At 39.2% G+C, this 17,194-nt stretch overlaps 3 protein-coding genes across 3 annotated transcripts; 2 read left to right on the forward strand and 1 right to left on the reverse strand.

Moving 5' to 3' along the window:
* Positions 1–200: 200 nt before the first annotated feature.
* On the forward strand, positions 201–1,714 carry LOC116842591 (vacuolar protein-sorting-associated protein 25). Its single transcript, XM_032812010.1, has 4 exons — positions 201–416; positions 689–834; positions 975–1,193; positions 1,501–1,714. The coding sequence occupies exons 1-4, from the start codon at positions 352–354 to the stop codon at positions 1,611–1,613; spliced, it is 543 nt and encodes a 180-aa protein (XP_032667901.1). The 5' UTR covers positions 201–351; the 3' UTR covers positions 1,614–1,714.
* Positions 1,705–4,335, reverse strand: LOC116842592 (cyclin-dependent kinases regulatory subunit). Its single transcript, XM_032812011.1, has 3 exons — positions 4,086–4,335; positions 3,252–3,379; positions 1,705–3,173 (listed from the first exon to the last, which is right to left on the reverse strand). The coding sequence occupies exons 1-3, from the start codon at positions 4,139–4,141 to the stop codon at positions 3,124–3,126; spliced, it is 234 nt and encodes a 77-aa protein (XP_032667902.1). The 5' UTR covers positions 4,142–4,335; the 3' UTR covers positions 1,705–3,123.
* Positions 4,336–4,485: 150 nt separating this feature from the next.
* Positions 4,486–16,616, forward strand: LOC116842593 (cactin). Its single transcript, XM_032812012.1, has 13 exons — positions 4,486–4,635; positions 4,832–5,024; positions 5,102–5,955; positions 6,030–6,206; positions 6,297–6,501; positions 6,579–7,074; positions 9,330–9,817; positions 10,111–10,555; positions 11,965–12,081; positions 13,002–13,091; positions 13,155–13,418; positions 13,809–13,980; positions 15,772–16,616. Exons 1-13 carry the CDS (start codon positions 4,611–4,613, stop codon positions 15,930–15,932), a joined length of 3,687 nt encoding a protein of 1,228 aa, XP_032667903.1. The 5' UTR covers positions 4,486–4,610; the 3' UTR covers positions 15,933–16,616.
* The last annotated feature ends 578 nt before the right edge of the window (positions 16,617–17,194 follow it).

Genomic DNA, 17,194 nt, shown 5'->3' on the forward strand with positions numbered 1-17,194 from the left:
TCTTCGCACAAAAACATCCGTTACGTTAACTTAAGAATACGTTAACAAAAAAATACGTTACGTTACTTAAGAATAAATTTATGTCAACACATAAAGAAATCCATAACGTAGGAAAGAACTTTTATAATGAATTTCCTTGTGCATTGACATAAGTTTATTTTTAAGTACATTATTTTTAAGTAACATAATGTATATTACAGATGTCTTGTGCGGAGGTTCTAATATATTCTCCAAAGTTTTATGCTTAAATATTGAACGAATAATCTTTTTTAAACACATCTCAAATGGCAATTATATTATTCGTCCTGAAAGAGCGTCGTCGTCATATATGACAGTTTGTTCCCGTGACAGATGCGCGTCGTAACAATGGCAGAGATTGATTGGCCTTGGCAGTACAGTTTTCCACCGTTCTTTACGTGAGTATCGTTTTGGCAGACGAAAATATCCGTGTAACGAGATCGTGATAAAATTTCATTTAAAAAAGAACGAAAAAAAATACTTCATCGCTACATGCAATGTAGAACGTATCCCAATCTATAGTCATCCAGGTTAGAGAGTTAGGTTAGAAACCAAGTGCAGCGATGTAAAAGCTTTTACTCGCGAGTATATAAATCCGGCGATTAATGCGAATTTAAGAGGTATTCGTAATTTTGTAAAAATGACTCAATCTAAATTGTGGTTATTACAGACTTCAGCCGCACGCGGACACCAGATCCAAGCAAATCGCAGCCTGGAGGAGTTTGGTGCTCGAATATTATCGCACCACAAAGCAGGCGGTCGTAGACGTGCGAGAAGTGCACACGAATCCTTTGTTCAATAACACTGCCATAAACCGTATCCTTTTCATTTGTTATGTCGCGAATAGTGCGCTCATTCACATAGTGCTGTTTCGTTTGCATATTACACAATATGCAGTTGTATCGCCAATTTACTATGGTTTGTCACGAGTACCTTAACTACGTTCGATCATACAGGAAAATTGCCATCAGAGACTGTCTTACTGATATTAGAAGAATTACGAAAATCTGGCAATGCAACTCCATTGGACAAAACCAAACAGAGATGGTTGGTTTATTGGCATACTCTGGAAGAATGGGGTGACATAATATACAATTGGGCACAGGAGAATGGTTTCGTAGGATCTGTGTGCACATTGTTCGAATTGACACAAGGGGATGATACTTCTGAGCAAGGTAAACATACCAATTCCTGGATAGACCTGTCCAATTTTGAATATTTTCACTGTTCTTTAAATATAAATATATTTCAATGTAGCATATAGAACATATACACATATTCAACATATATACATATATTTTTTATATTGAAAGTTTATGTATTTAAGAATCAAAACAAGAATGTCCAAGACGAGATAAGTTCTGGAATTGGGAATATTTAAATCATATACTATAAGAGTACACTGAAAGTCAATTGTTTGCCAATTTTATTATTTGTCGCATTGTTATTATGAACATTTATTGACTATTGTCTTGTTTTCAGAATTTCATGGTCTTGACACAGAAGTACTAATTAGATCACTGAGAATCCTGGAGGCTGCAAAAAAGGCTGAGCTAATCTTATTCGATGATAATCAGGGCGTTAAATTTTTCTAGTCTTTGTAAATTACATGTAATCTAATTTGTCAATAACTGTTCCCGCTACTGCAAGTATTGTATGTGTACTTTTTGCGAATTAAATCAATTATATCTTTAAACGCAAACATTTATTTAACATAATATTAATAACACATGCTTCTTTTCTATTCTCATAAGCAAATCAAAATCGCTTATTATTACACGTTAAGCACACGTGATGTTCGAATATGAATTACATCGCAATAGAAATATCGAGCATACAAACTTAATATATTAAGGTACGTGAATCGCATACGATATATGAGATTGCTCGGAGCGGAAATACATATGGATGGTACGTATACAATTCATATCAAAGTCAACATTCTAAAATATGTTTGTAGCGGAATAGGTCGCAAAACTTAAACTTTATGTGATGCCTTTTTACATATTGGAACAGTACTACATCCAATTGAAAGTTGGCGTTGATCTCATGATTGCTGCGCCGATTACTTGATATCCAGAAATAGTTCAAAAGTAAATTTACTTCCAATTATGATCCACTTATAACTATCTTTAAATCAGTAACTTTTTCAATACGTCATACCTATATACGTACGATCAAATGTTCCCTTTTCTTTTATTACTTTGTGATTTTTAAACCAACTATATTAATTATTGAATGATGATTAATAAAGTCCTTCAGTTTGAAAACTGAACCTAAGTCACAATTTTAAGATTGTCTATCTGAAGAAATGCATAAGGGATATATATATATATATATATATATATATATATATATATATATATGTGTGTGTATGTATATATATGTATGTATATTTATATATATGTATATATATATATATATATATATATATATATATATATATATATATATATATATATATTTATACATATATATTACATTAATACTGTCATAAAGATTCAAGGAACAATTATTATTAAATATCTTAATTTAACCAATATTCTTAGGATAAGTTCCTGTAAGGCACTGCAATCACAAGAGTACAAGAATACCACATTCTCTTTAATACAATACTTAAAATATTACATCATCTTAGAGAACTGCTATTTTTCAAGACAACTATTTCCTTATTAATATTTCACTTTGTTCAGTGTCATGAAATTCATTGAAAATTTCAATGTAAAAAATAAAAAACGAAAAGGAATTTATGACAATGAGATTATAAACTAAGACACTCTATAGACATATATACAGTATACTTGCTTGACATTTTCTTACAAATGACAGAGCAAAGTAAGATAAAACAGATGACAGAGCCATGACCATGTCGTACACTAGTTTGCGGAATTTGATAGATAACTTGAATAATTTATCAAAAAACTCAAATTTATAGAAAATAAACATTGTGTTTTAAACATAAATTATATTGCTAGACAACCAAAGAGAGACACAGAGAAAAAAGGAAACAGAGTTACATGGTTTACAAGCACAAATGAGTTCCGCTATGAATGTAAACATGATCTGATGTGTTATTTACAAATCAACATAATAATTCCATCCAGTTTATTTTTCCTCTTGAGTTATCTTTCTCTTGAATAGCAGAATATGTGGCTCTGAAAAAGTTAATTATTAAATTAAAACTCTTCTGAATAAGATGCTGCACCATGAAAGAAATATAATTAGCTGCATACCAGGTTCATGTATCATGTAATGTATCCATCCTTGGCTCTGTTGAACACCGATGGCTCTCCATTCTTGCTCAGATAGGAGATGAGTTCTTGGTACTAATTTCACCAGCTCTTTTGGCAAAACAACATGCCTGTACAAAATTTACAATTACATAAATTCATAGGATAAATATTCTTTCTCACATTAGATTTGTTAAATTGCTACCATTTTGATAAAGAGTAAAAGCATACAAGAATCTTTGGAATTTTCATTACATAATGAAAATTATATCCTATATAGTTTTTTTTTTCGTGCTTTATAATACAATATTTTTCACAATATCGTACAATACGATTCTCGAAAGTGTATCCTATGTACGAAGAACAACGAAGATGTGTCGTACTTCGCGAAAGAAATACTAGACTAGTTCTAGTATCTGTAACTTCCAAAAAATTCACGAATCGCTATCAAGGTCAAGGTCAGGCAACGATCTCGTCTTTCGGATCCATTTAAACAAAATAACGGACCGGGAAACCGGTTAAGACTAGAGGATGAGTCAATAACAGAGCAAAATGACAGCGTGATCGTACCATGGACCGGCCATTTAAACCGCGTGCTAAACATGCCAATGAGAGAGAGAGAGAGAGATAGAAACAAAGAGCTCTGAATAACGCCACGAGTATGAATTGTATGTGTTGCGAAGCCTCGACGTTCGGATCACGCGACTGCGCCGAATTTCGCCAAAGTCGGCTACCGAAGCGAAAACGCAGCGATAGTTCGGACAATTGGTTTTGGGCCCCGTCGGAGAATAACGGTCCGAGAGGCTATCTTTCCCCGTCACAGGACTCTGCACCCACCTGTACTCGTACTGGTCATCGTAATACTTGTCCGAGTAATAAATGTTGTGCGGCATTGCGTTCCTTGTCTTCACGAGTGATCGTAGATGCGTGAACGTCCAACACACTTCGTGCTTCACTGAGAATGAGTACGCGACAAAACTTTTCGAAAAGCCACCCGCGATGGCGTGCGTACGCTGTTGGATTTGAAAGTTAACGGATGTGGCTTGCTTGCCGAAAATGTAGAAGGAAATACGACGTCGTTGAACGTCCGAGCGATACCATGCGATCTTTCCGTATCACTTTGAAATCAATCTCGCGTGCCTGAAAATACTGAAAAATCGATGTTAGGAGGAAATTTCGTCGATGAGATGCCGTGAAATAACGCCTGATTAACAAGTTGCGAATTCGTGTCACCTCAAACTGACTCACGTAGTAGATGAACTGCGACAATTGCAGCAAGATGGCGTATCTCAAAGCGAGAGAGAAGTTAGGTTAAGTTAAACGTGTGTGGTTCGTTCTGTCATTGGAGTTTTTTTTGACACAATGGAAAGATATTCTCGCACTGATGGTGAGTACCGATAGAGAAAGAAAGGCAATAGCTGCGTTCAGCAGGAAAAGCAGCTCAATAAGTGCGCTGCTAATTTTTCGCTCAACGACAGTGATTCACGTCTTTCCATCATGTGTACTGAGTGATGCGACATATCAAAAGATATACTGGAAGGAATTTTGCAAAAAAATTTATTAAACCACTTTTTCTGCTGCAGTCAATACTCGTGCACATAAAGACAGAATATCGCGGAGGGATCGCGATTATGAGGAACATCGAACCAGACAATCAAGATCCAGGCATAAACGTTCCGAAAAATCCAGTGAGAGACACAGAAAGTCGAAAGACGAGGATTCCCGCATGCGACGTGACTCGCGGAAGAAATCTTCGAAGCATAAAAGTCGAAAGAGGTGGGTTTCTTCTTTAAAAATGAAATTATCTCTTTAAAGCTATATCGTCATCTTTGATGTGTATTTCTTGCATTCAGAGAATCGTGCTCATCTTCTTCGTCTTCCACCTCGACCAACTCGAGCAGAACTAGCGCTGGATCGTCCACAGACTCATCCTCAGATTCTACAAAATTGCTCGAGAAGCTGCAAAAGCAACGGCAAAAACAGGTCGAGGAGCGTAAGCGGCAGAAGGAATTGATGAAGGCGACAGAAACGCCAGAAGAGAAACGTTTACGACGCCTGAAAAAGAAAGAAATCAAAGAACGCAGACGTAAGGAGAGGATGGGCTGGGACAACGACTACCTGCATTATACAAATACAGACAATCCATTTGGAGATGGCAATATTTTGTCAACATTTGTGTGGTCCAAGAAATTAGGTAAGGAAGGTCTGCTTGGAGTGGGTAGAGAGGAGTTGGAGATGCGTAATAGGTATAAACAGGAAGAAACCAAGAGGGAACTGGAAAAAGTAAAGAAGAGGAGGCAGGAGAGAGAGTTGGAGCGACAACAGAGAGAAGAGGAAATGACTATGTTACAAAGAGGCAAGGAGGCTGCTCAGCTGGAACAGTGGGCCAGGCAGGAGGATCAGTTTCATCTGGAGCAAGCTAGACTGAGATCTCGCATCAGAATTCAGGATGGTCGTGCAAAGCCTATAGATCTTCTCGCAAAGTACATCAGTGCAGAGGAGGAGGTTGATGCGGTAGAAATGCACGAACCTTATACGTACTTGAGAGGCTTGCAAGTTAAAGACTTGGAGGATCTTATAGAGGACATCAAAGTTTACAAGGAATTGGAGAGGGGCAAGAATTTAGACTATTGGAACGACATAACAGTGATTGTGGAGGATGAACTGCACAAGCTCAGGAAGTTAGAACGTACAGAGTATGAAGTTGGTAAGAGAAATAATTTTCTCTTGTGTACGTTATTGTTCTCTTTATTTGTAAATACAAATTATCGTTTTGTTTAGCTGTCGGTAGAAGAGAAGGAATCCACGAATCAGTGGCGAAAGACGTCACGGCTATTTTCAAGGGTAAAACCGCGGCGCAATTGGAGGCCTTGCAACAACAGATTCAGGCAAAAATCACAGGAAAGCCAGAGGGCGTCGATATTGGATATTGGGAGAGTCTTCTGTCGCAACTGAAAGGTAGGGCAATGCAATCGATTTCGTATAAATACACTCTTAAAATCTGCGAATAATAACGCATGCGATTCACACCAAGTTTTAAACATGTAGCCCACATGGCGAGAGCGCGGTTGAGAGATCGGCATCAGGAGAATCTGCGTAAGAAGCTGGAAGTACTGATCGCTGAACAAGGTGTGGCTAGAACGGAGAGCGAAGTTGAAAGCAGTTCGCAAGTGCCGAGCGAGCCGTCGGCCAAGCAAGAGATCGAACCTTCCACGAGTGCCACGGTCGAGAAAAACGAGAACAGCCAGTCCGAGTGAGTATTCTCACCCTTCACATCCCTTTTTTTTGCAAATGACGAGATTAAGATAATCCCGTTGTATGTTTTTGCAGCGATGACCGGGAGACCAATGCCGCCGACGATCTACTGTCCGAGTCCTTCTGCGAGTACGAATCGGGCGGCTACTCACCGGCCTACATACCGTATTCGCAACTCGAGCCAGGTACGATTGTCACTCAAGAGGACGACGACAATCAGCGACTGGAGTACGCGAGGCAACAAGTGCTCAGCACCGGAAGGAAGATCCAAAACGTGCTGACAGCCGAGGAGCAGGCGATGCATAGGGAAGCACGCAAGAATATGGGCTCGGACGAGGCGCAGTTCAGCGTCGAGTCGTCATTGGAGGCGCAAATCTACCTGTGGTCTGACAAGTACAGACCGCGTAAACCGCGTTACTTTAACAGAGTGCACACCGGCTTCGAATGGAACAAATACAATCAGACGCACTACGACATGGACAACCCACCGCCGAAGATTGTGCAGGGTTATAAGTTCAACATCTTCTATCCAGATCTCATAGACAAGAACACTACTCCGGAATACTTTCTCGTAAGATATACAAGCTCTCTTTTCTCGTAGTCAATGCAATCTAAATTGTCAGTAAACGTTCGGATTCTTAAAAAACACGATTAGTTACCAAGATTTTACACGTTTTCACAATTGTACTTAAATATACATTAAAACATGATATCACATATAGTATATCATATATATGTGTGTGTGCGATATACGATATATTAATATATAACATTAATTTCAACTTTTTAGACTCCCTGCGCCGACAACAAGGACTTTGCAATTTTGCGATTTCACGCGGGCCCGCCTTACGAGGACATTGCGTTTAAGATTGTCAATAGAGAGTGGGAGTACTCATATAAGCGTGGATTCAGATGTCAGTTCCACAATAACATCTTCCAGTTGTGGTTCCATTTCAAGAGATACAGATATCGCCGTTAATGTAACATGTATGCATTATTAATTAATATTACGTACGTTCGTATCGTCCTTTGAACTTTCCGTGTATATACAATTTACTGTATTATATAACACTGCGACTGCATTTTTTAAATATTATATATTTATGAAAGAAAAGACGAGAAAAAGCAATAAAAAGAAGTCTATCGGTACACAGACAGTCTCGACCGTGCGAATTAGATATATTGTAGTGAACATGTGCGACTTTCTCTCTCTTTCGTGATACCCGCGCATACCCTTTTATCGCTCGCTCGTTTCGAACGATTTCCGTGCGGTGAGGAGAAACGTAGCGCGCGTAGCACACGCTCGCTACGTTATAGTCATTTAAACGGCCGGTCGTTGGATCGATTTTCTCTGCCACCTGTGTACTGTCGCACAGTCGACCGCACACTCACACAGGAAACGTATAAAAGACGCGTATAAAAGCGGAGCTAAATAGCGAAGGTAAAAGCTAAGCTCAGTGCACCGCGTAATTCGGTGGCAAGGAGGCGGTATAAGAGCTGCGCGCGTCCACGAGACTTTTTACTTCCGTAGCGCTTACGCACAATTAAAAATAAATGCCGACGAAAGGTCGTCTAGTAGTGCGTGTGTACATATATACTCGCACGTGCGATTCAATTTCGTAAAGCGAAACTACGACACATTGTATGTATGTGTCTCGGCAACGTTCCCGCATTTTTGTGTGACGAATGGTGAAATGTGCAATTAGATCTCGTGCGTTGCGTCGTCGTTCAATTACTCGCTATTCTGTTAATTCAGATTTTTCGTTTGTACTGTGTCTGATGATCTGCTCGACAGATCATAGTGCAGACAACGGAATATATATCTTATCGCTCGTTCATCGGATAGAGGAATATTACAGTCGCTCGACCGACTTAACGCGCATTCGCGGAGGAGAGAAAGAGAAAAATAACGCGTTGCGTGCGTAGGAGCGTATAAAGAAAAAATCGCTCGAGTGAAGTTCAGCGAGTCTCGAGAAATGTCTGCTTTCGGACACGAGAGCGTTCTCCGATACGTCACTGATCGGGTAAATTGAAATTGAGACGTGTTCGACGTAGTCGCGTTATATCGACTGTATCGCTTGATCGCTTTCGCCTCTTATCGATGTAAAACTGTCCGTTCAAGCGTTCGGAAAAGAAAATTCATCGTCAACGGTAAATGTACAAATGATAATGCTCCGCGCGAGCGTGACTAATTATTTCCGTGTTTGCGACTTGTGAAAGATCACGTCATCGTTAAAATCGCTATGAAGTGGAAGAGGGGACCATGCGACTTTCTATCGGAGAAAACATTTCTCATCATAAGAGATGACTTGAGGATCTTGAAAGGTAATCATATTTTATCGCGAGTATATGTCGATGATATGTCGAGCTAGTTAACTGCATCATTGGAAAAATAAATTTTTAGAGCTACTTTTTGTATCTTGAATGTTAAAACGTGCATCAGAAGCGCATTGATATGTGAGAGACATATCAAGATAATAAGAATGTGGTAACCCAAAAAGGTTAATGTTCTTTGTTCTTAGACAAAATTCTCATTACGATCAAATCGTCAACTATTCGAAAGTTCAGTTCTAAATAAAGTTCAATTACAATCGTCATCTCTCCGCGTATGAAGAAAGTTTTTAGCTCAACTTGAAATTTAACTTGAAACTGAATTGATAATATTTAACTCAATCGAAATATTATAATCAGGTCCTTTGATGGGTTAAATAAATTACATTCGCAACGATTTCGCCGTTTGCTATCATTGAACTCGTCTAAATAGGCGCGGCAAGGAACGAGAAGAAAAATGCAGGAAACACCGGTACTTGGCCGCCGAAGATGAAGCGCTCCTTCTGCGAGGAGCCGGAACGGCCGAAGACGGCGAATCTAGAGAAACCAAGCGTGCTAAATCCCGAGCTAGTGGACAAGCTCGACATGTCGTTGCTTAGCAAGGAGCTGCTGTGCGACTCGATGACGCGTTACCGTCAGACCAGATCGCTGGCGGCGATCAGTGGAGGCAAGACTGCAGCAGCCACGTCGTCGTGTTCGTCGTCGTCGTCATCGTCGTTGTTGTTACCGTCGCCGTCGTCGACGCGACGACGCCAGAGCGCCGTCGTCACCGGCGACGTGCAACCACGACGCACCACCACTTGGCCCCGCGACAAGGCTCCAGTGCGTCATCAGCGACGGAGCTTCGAGCAGATATACGAACCGCGGATCTGCCAGATGGAGATCGGCCCGCGATCGCCTACCGAAAGTCGGAAGACTTCCCAGGAGCATGCACCCGTCAAACGAAACTCTGACGTTAGGAGACTCGACGATAACAACAACAGGTCGGTGTTGCAACGATTGCACCGCGATTACAAATAAATGACGGGCATCAGATCAGATCTAATCATATCGCTTGTTACGCGCGATGAGAATGTTGCTATTAACTGATGATCAAATTTAGCAATTCGATCATCAGTCAGTCTTTTATACAATTCGCGCAAAAGTCGACGCGTTAACATGTTATATTCCGGGAGAAAAGTTTTCCGATCTCCTCTAAGTTTCGCGGCGTTCGAATATGAATGATTATTTCCGATTAGCGGTATTTACGTATGCATTACTACATTCACGCAACCAGAAACGGTCCTCCCAAAGTGCTGTCTACGGTGAAGAAGAGAAATTCGAGGACAGGTATACCCAGCGATCTGGAGATCTTCACGGCCGTTCCTTCGACGAAAAGTGCTCCAGAACCCTGCAAGACTTGTGGACGGCCAGATCAGCCAGAGAGGTTCCACAGCCATCCGAAGGGTAGTCAAGTCAAGATCAAAGACATCCCAGCAACAGCGACTACGACGAAGCCGATAAAGAACGTGCCAGTGCCGAAGTCCATCCAGAAACCTGTGGCGTTGAATTTCCGCAGCGACAAGAATAAGAATCGACCGGAAGAGATCGAGCCGTGCGAGATGAATTCGGCCAGGCCGTCGACCACGACGAAACGGGGCCCGAGAACTGTCACGTGTTACGTCTGCGGTCGGGAATTCGGCACGGCTAGCTTCCCCATACACGAGCCCAAGTGCATGGAGGTAAATGCCTTCAATTACAATCATATAAAAATCAATAATATATAACTATGATGATACAATTTAGCGAATAACGCGATGAGATCGTAATTAAAATGCTTGGTCTGGCTTTCGAGTTGATGCCGTGTCCGTTATTTTTGTTTTCAACGTTTCATGAATATATTATAGTTTACCTCTTCAGGAGATTTCTTCGTCAAGAATCTCAATTCTTCAGAAATCTCCAGAAGAAATAAATTGGATCAAATATTCCACCACATAGGCGAAAGCCTAAAATTAAAAGTAACTAAAAGTTTCCCGTATTGGATTTTCAATGGGGAGCAAAAATGCGAGGTTGTAGTCCTAGACATCGAACTTTGAGGATTTAATGTCCCGATACTTTGCTTTCTTTCGTCAAAGTATCAACAATTGACGTGCATCGAAACAATCGTGTCACAATAGAATCTCTCCAAACAACAGACTATCCTACAATTTGACTCTTGACGTGGCGTCACGATTTCATCGCGGAAGCAACGGAAACGGTTCGTAATATAATAGCTTTGCAACGACAGTGAACACGTGTGTGTGTGGGTGTGTGTGTGTGCAATAAGTCAAGGCCCTTTCGTAAAATCGATAGTAGTATAACGCGTTGTACCATTAAACCCGACATCAGATGCATTCGCGCGTGTAACCGATGTGTTAGACTCGCGCGGCGTACTTGCAAACTATACAGCGACCGGTAGCGAGCGATTTGCACGTGCCTGTGTGTACGTATTTCCGATCGACCGCGTTGCCTTACAATAGATTACCTAATGGAATATTTTGCAGTTAACGTGATACTACGCTTCGCATTTGCGTAAATATAATTACCGCTAAACGTGACTATCCTGACTGATCCTTGTCTTGCATGCATCGTGATCTTCGCAGTCGATAAAAAAAACACGAATCACCTTTGGCGCTATCAGTTATATATATGTGTATATATGTATGTATGTATGTATATATATATATATATATATATATATATATATATATATATATAAGTACGTAAATATATATACTACACGTACGTATGTGTGTGTGTATATATATACTACGCGATATATCCGTATATTTCGTAATGAGAGACATTAGTGACATTGTATGACAACTGTGCAACTGCAGTGATGCTAATGTGCTGCAACACGAGATCGATAAGACAACTGCATCATAAAAAGTCGCATGAAAATTCGCTCGAGCGTTTTTGTCGAAAGGAAAGACTTCCGTATTTTGTTCAAGATTTTTTTAACGACGACACAAATCGATCGGTTGTTCCAAATTTACCGAATAACTATTTATCGATCGTTATACATTTGATTTATTTCCAACCCTTGTATGATTTACTCATACGTATTATAAATACGTATTATACGTATTATACGTACTTTTTATCGTAGAAATGGGAGCGTGAGAACAATACATTACCTCTCTCCCAAAGACGGCCCAAACCGCAAAGACCCACAGTCGGGATCGACCACACCGACTGGAACGCAGCCGCATGGGAACAGAGTCAGGTAGACCTGCAATTTACAATTTTAATTAATGTTACGATCAATAATATATCGCGGAAAGTTTGTTCTTACGGGACGCACGTGTCGTTTCCGCGTGAGCGAACGTCGTCTCTGGGACGCTTCATTAATTGTGTCGGGCGAATGACGAGATCGATGATGTAAGAACTAATTATAGGAAGCGTGCAGACCGATATATTTATGGGTAAACAGAAATATTGCGGCGTTTCACGAAAATGGACGAATAAAAGTCGATTGACGAGAATTACATTTTATGAGTTCGGAGACTTAATGTGCGCCGATAGGATAATCTCCGCACTTTGACATGTTCGTCATGTCAGTTTGAACGCGAATTAACCGCAATGAAAATGCATCGCGATCATTGACAGCGATTTCGTGTTGTTCGCGAGTGTGTACTTTAACGTGGAATATCAAAGGCTGCTCTTTAACATCTCATATGCATACAACTCGCACGAGAGCATATCAAATGAGAACTGCATGCTATGCAAATGCGTCTCGACGATCGTAGATTATTTTATGTACGAATTCTGAATCGTACATTATACATACGTCGATTATACGTCGAACATGATCGCGGGTTTTAATAATCTCCGGCTATTAACTGCTAGAATTCTACACGAGCGAAACGCTGATTTAATGATCGCTTAGAAAGCAAAATATACTTAAATTTTTCTTTAAAAAATATCTTAAATATAAAAATAAAATATAAAATAAAATATAATAAAAAATATCTTAAGTATAAAAAGTAAAAATATCTGAAATATTCTTCTTTCATCAATGGCATTAATACGCTAATAATTGTGTCATGATGTCACGATATCGTATTAACACGTGATCTAATACATTAATATAATTCCTACTGATACAATGCCACGATCACACAGACACGTGAAAATCGCTTTCAGGAGCAACTGGTGCCGTGCGCGAAGTGCGGGAGGACATTTCTGCCGGAACGATTGCCGATCCACGAGAGAAGCTGCAAGGCAACTCCGAAGGTATATTAAACTTACTTTTCTCGTATATTTTGTGCTTTCTTCATGTGTCTGCTGTTTCCTCAGAGTAATGACTCAAGGTTCGAGAGATTGCTCACGACGACAGACAGACAAACGTCGGCGAACGCGCGCTCCGTCGGCCCGCCCACAGTTCCTTGTAAGGTGTGCGGTCGAAATTTCGGCACCAGAAGCATCAAGATCCACGAGCCTCAATGCAACAGACGATGGCAGGCGCAGAACAACTCGACTTCGCACAGGGATAAGCCGAGTCACCATAATCTTCAGTGGTCAGCCACCAGTGATCAAGAAAGTCCACCTGCGACATATTCGGTAAGTCTTGAAAAAAAAACGCACAAATCTCTATAATCGTGTCGTTATGTAATTTACGTGTTGAATAAATCTCCCTTGCATTTGCAATTGATCTATCTTTGATGTTTTAAGATCTTAATAAAATGAATAATTGGAGTCACACCGTATTCCAATTACCGTTCTAACATGTTGTATGAATTGTTCTTATTACACGAGTGAAATAAAGTATCTTATACGGTGTGTTACTGGTGCGCCGAATAAAAAAGTTTGTTTTTGTAAAACTTATAATAATATAGCGCGACTATATTTTAAAGTAGCGTCGAAGTTGCGTTTACGTTCTCCAGATGGAACGTTTGGAAGACAGCTGCGATACGTGGACAAAGAAAACTCGTGAACCTCGCTTGATTTCAGGACTTGTCGCAAAAGAAGACCGTCACATGTTACATATGCGGCAGAGACTTCGGCACGTCTAGTATCGCCATTCACGAGCCGCAATGCTTGAAGAAGTGGCACGCCGAGAATGACAAATTATCGCCGGCACGAAGACGAAAGGAACCGCAGAAACCTGAGGTCATATATATACGTAAGTCGATACTGTCGCTAATAGTAATCGCATGCGTGTATGTACACGAGACATCATATATATCTTAATACTCATTTGCTAGAATTATTATTTTGCACGTTAGGCGTGTAGAAGGTGTTTATAACGATATCTACTATATTTTTACCAGTTACAATGCTGGGACAGAAAGAAGTTCCAGATGCAATTAATCAATTTTTAAACGGCAATAAATATTTTATCCTGCATACTAAGCTTCAATAAAATCTAATGTACGTAAGATTGAAAATCGTACAAGTAAGCCTAATTACAATGTTAAGACACGCTTAGTGCAAGCGTAAAATATTGAATTGGTCACAAAGTTTGATACGATTTTTGATGCTCTAAATATTTTACGAATATTTTATAGTGAAAACGTGTTACACATTTTCTCTTTTGAATATGTATTAAATTCTGTGCCACACTGTATGATGAACACATAATGATGGTCAAGTGAAAAAAGTAATACAATGTATATACGAAGATCGAAATTAATTTTGAATAACTCGTTTGCCCTTTCGTGTGTACATTTCTGTAATCCACTGATTCATTCTGAATCTTCTGTCAGGGTCAAGTGCACTACATTCTGAGTGAATCAATCGAGCCGAAGTGATCACGCGTGCATGTATGATATATGAATCTATAATGCTCGTCGTAGCATTGCCATAGAACAGATGTAGGTGCAATGCTGATTTATTATACACGCGTCACAAATGCATTCTCGGTTATAGGAGATCGCTTATGGAAATCGCGAATCAATAACGCCTCGCGGAGTGCAGTAAGAAATTTTGTTCTATCCGTTATTCTTCTAAATTTTCGCTAAAAAGCAGAGAGCTTTTTTAGCTAAAATTCAAAAATCGGATATGCGAAACTTGATTTCGAGTAGTTACAACTTGAATATCATTCAGTGAGGAAAAAATTGGCAGTACGTTATCGTTAATAATATTCGACAGTACGTAACGTTTTCTAATATTTAACTCTTAATATTGTGTATCAACATTAGTAAAAGATTACTGAAATATGAATAAAACATTACTAAAAGACACAAATTCTTTTACTAGATATGGATGCATTTATAAAGTGTCGCAACTTTTTTTTTACTGACTATATACAAAATCAATACTTCAAGGTGATGATGTAATGTTTCTTGTTCACTGGATAGATATAGCAGAGTGTATGTTAGGGCTCCTGGCCCCTCGTCGCAATCATTTTGATTTATGACGTTAGAAGCGAGGAAATGCATGCCTCCGAAATTCCTGCCGTCGAAATTAAAAGATATACATATATATACATATATATATATATATATATATATATATATATATATATATATATATAATATTTGCAATCGATCAAGCACACTTCCAAAATATTTTGAACATATTTTTTGCTCTAACAATCGATAAGTAACCGCAAAATTAACGTGACAAAATAATGAGAAAACGTAGATTAAAGAAGAAAGTTGCACATTAATTTTACGATTATATTTATTGATTATTACAATATAGGGAAAGTATTTGGAGTATTTTAGTGATATGCCTAACCGATCGCAAGTGTCATCTTTTTGGATAAATCATTTTATTTCGAATTTTGAACATGCGTTTCCTCGCTTCTGACATTATTGAACAAGAGTTTGAAAAGGTGAGAAGGGTCAGGAGTCTTAACGGCTCCTGACACTGAAATTAACATTCAGTAACTGGCTTTTCAATATTTATGCGTATTTCCTGCCTCCTTTTCAAGGTACGATACATTCGGCAATGACTTCCATGTTCGCAGAGGATCCGCACACGGGAAGTATGGTGGTCGATCAAGCAGCGACAGAGGAAGCCAATTGGATGACGCACCTGAGCCAGCTGGTGCCATGCAAGCGTTGCGGGAGGACCTTTAATCCCGATCGCGTGGACATCCATGAGAAAAATTGTAAAGGAAACCGCTAAGAATGAGAAATTGATACAGTTTCGCGATTTTACCGAGTTCAAATGCGGATTCGCGTGTAACGTCCTGGATCGGCGTGTCGGTTGCAACGCTTGACTAAAAACTGTTCATTACACCAACTTACCTCTTGCTTCAGGATGACTCACGTCAAACTTCGATTAGTCTGGTCGACTGGTTTTTCAGTCTATATCAGTCACAAGCATTACCTGTTCTTCGTTAAAAAAAAAAACTGAAATTATTAACTTCCCGATTATTATTGGACGACCAATTACGTGACTGAAAATTGGCAGATTAGACTCGCTTAACTCAATTGGAGTTTGATGAAAATCCTACTTAATGTCTTAGAAGCTGGTCTGGAATCCAATATAAACTTGATTACAGGAAACTACTAAAAATATCACGATAATCAAATATTTTAGAAGCGATTAATATCTGTGTTCTTATGGAGACTGTAAACTGATTCACAACTTTGCAACAGCCCATACTAATATTCACACTCATGATTTGATTCAGGCTAAAGCTCGTCGATCGATTGCCTATTTTATATACAAGTTCGAATTAACTTGAAACGGTTTCCTAGGCTTGAGATCGAGATACCACGCTTGAACTATTGAAAGTTAATCTAAATAAGCGACTTTCTAAGGACCAATTTTTCCAACCTCTTAATAAACCAATTATCAGTTAAATCATGTGTTTACTTTTGTTTTTCTTAAAAATGTATAATTTAATTGTTAATTAGCTTATTACGAAGAATTAGAAAAATCGGCCCCGGAACACGACACTCACAACATGCACTCGCGTGAATATGAATGTTAGTGACTCACCGATTCAAAATAAGTGCTGTGCATAACTGTGGTGTGTAACGCACGTTAGTTCTTAGACAAAGGCTCATCTATTTAATTATTGTAAATACGAGGCCCAAGTTATCGTCACTCCTATTGACTCTATTTGTCGATAGCGTATTGATATTTGATCAAGCGACGACTTGTATCATAGAGTGTCTTTGTAACTGACTCTTGAAAGAAACTTTTGTAAAATAAAGTCTACTTCAGAAAGAGAGATGAAGACGATCAAAAAATAATATCACGTTACCTTTACATTACAGCAGAGAGCAACCATCTTTTCACCATTGGTGAAAACAGCATGACACGAAAATATATTTCGGCGGGAAAATATTGAGAATTTAATTTTAATTTTAAAATAGCGAACCGCGCGTGTAACTGTGGAGTTTTCTTCAGTGATATTTCATTTCCGTATAGCATCC

The sequence above is a fragment of the Odontomachus brunneus genome, unplaced genomic scaffold (genome assembly GCF_010583005.1).
Source record: "Odontomachus brunneus isolate Ranch 3 - 2012 unplaced genomic scaffold, Obru_v1 Obru_scaffold_026, whole genome shotgun sequence".
NCBI classification, from domain to species: domain Eukaryota; kingdom Metazoa; phylum Arthropoda; class Insecta; order Hymenoptera; family Formicidae; genus Odontomachus; species Odontomachus brunneus.

What these genes read in the sequence shown, in the direction of transcription:
- LOC116842591 (XM_032812010.1), top strand. Translation starts at nt 352, where the DNA reads ATGCGCGTCGTAACAATGGCAGAGATTGATTGGCCTTGGCAGTACAGT. An exon ending in AGTTTTCCACCGTTCTTTAC is followed by an intron (nt 417 to 688) that starts GTGAGTATCGTT and finishes TGGTTATTACAG; the next exon opens with ACTTCAGCCGCACGCGGACA. An exon ending in GGATGATACTTCTGAGCAAG is followed by an intron (nt 1,194 to 1,500) that starts GTAAACATACCA and finishes TCTTGTTTTCAG; the next exon opens with AATTTCATGGTCTTGACACA.
- LOC116842593 (XM_032812012.1), top strand. Translation starts at nt 4,611, where the DNA reads ATGGAAAGATATTCTCGCACTGATG. An exon ending in AACGAGAACAGCCAGTCCGA is followed by an intron (nt 6,502 to 6,578) that starts GTGAGTATTCTC and finishes ATGTTTTTGCAG; the next exon opens with CGATGACCGGGAGACCAATG. An exon ending in CTCGACGATAACAACAACAG is followed by an intron (nt 9,818 to 10,110) that starts GTCGGTGTTGCA and finishes TCACGCAACCAG; the next exon opens with AAACGGTCCTCCCAAAGTGC.
- LOC116842592 (XM_032812011.1), bottom strand. Translation starts at nt 4,141, where the DNA reads ATGCCGCACAACATTTATTACTCGGACAAGTATTACGATGACCAGTAC. An exon ending in GATGACCAGTACGAGTACAG is followed by an intron (nt 3,380 to 4,085) that starts GTGGGTGCAGAG and finishes AATTTTGTACAG; the next exon opens with GCATGTTGTTTTGCCAAAAG. An exon ending in TTACATGATACATGAACCTG is followed by an intron (nt 3,174 to 3,251) that starts GTATGCAGCTAA and finishes TAACTTTTTCAG; the next exon opens with AGCCACATATTCTGCTATTC.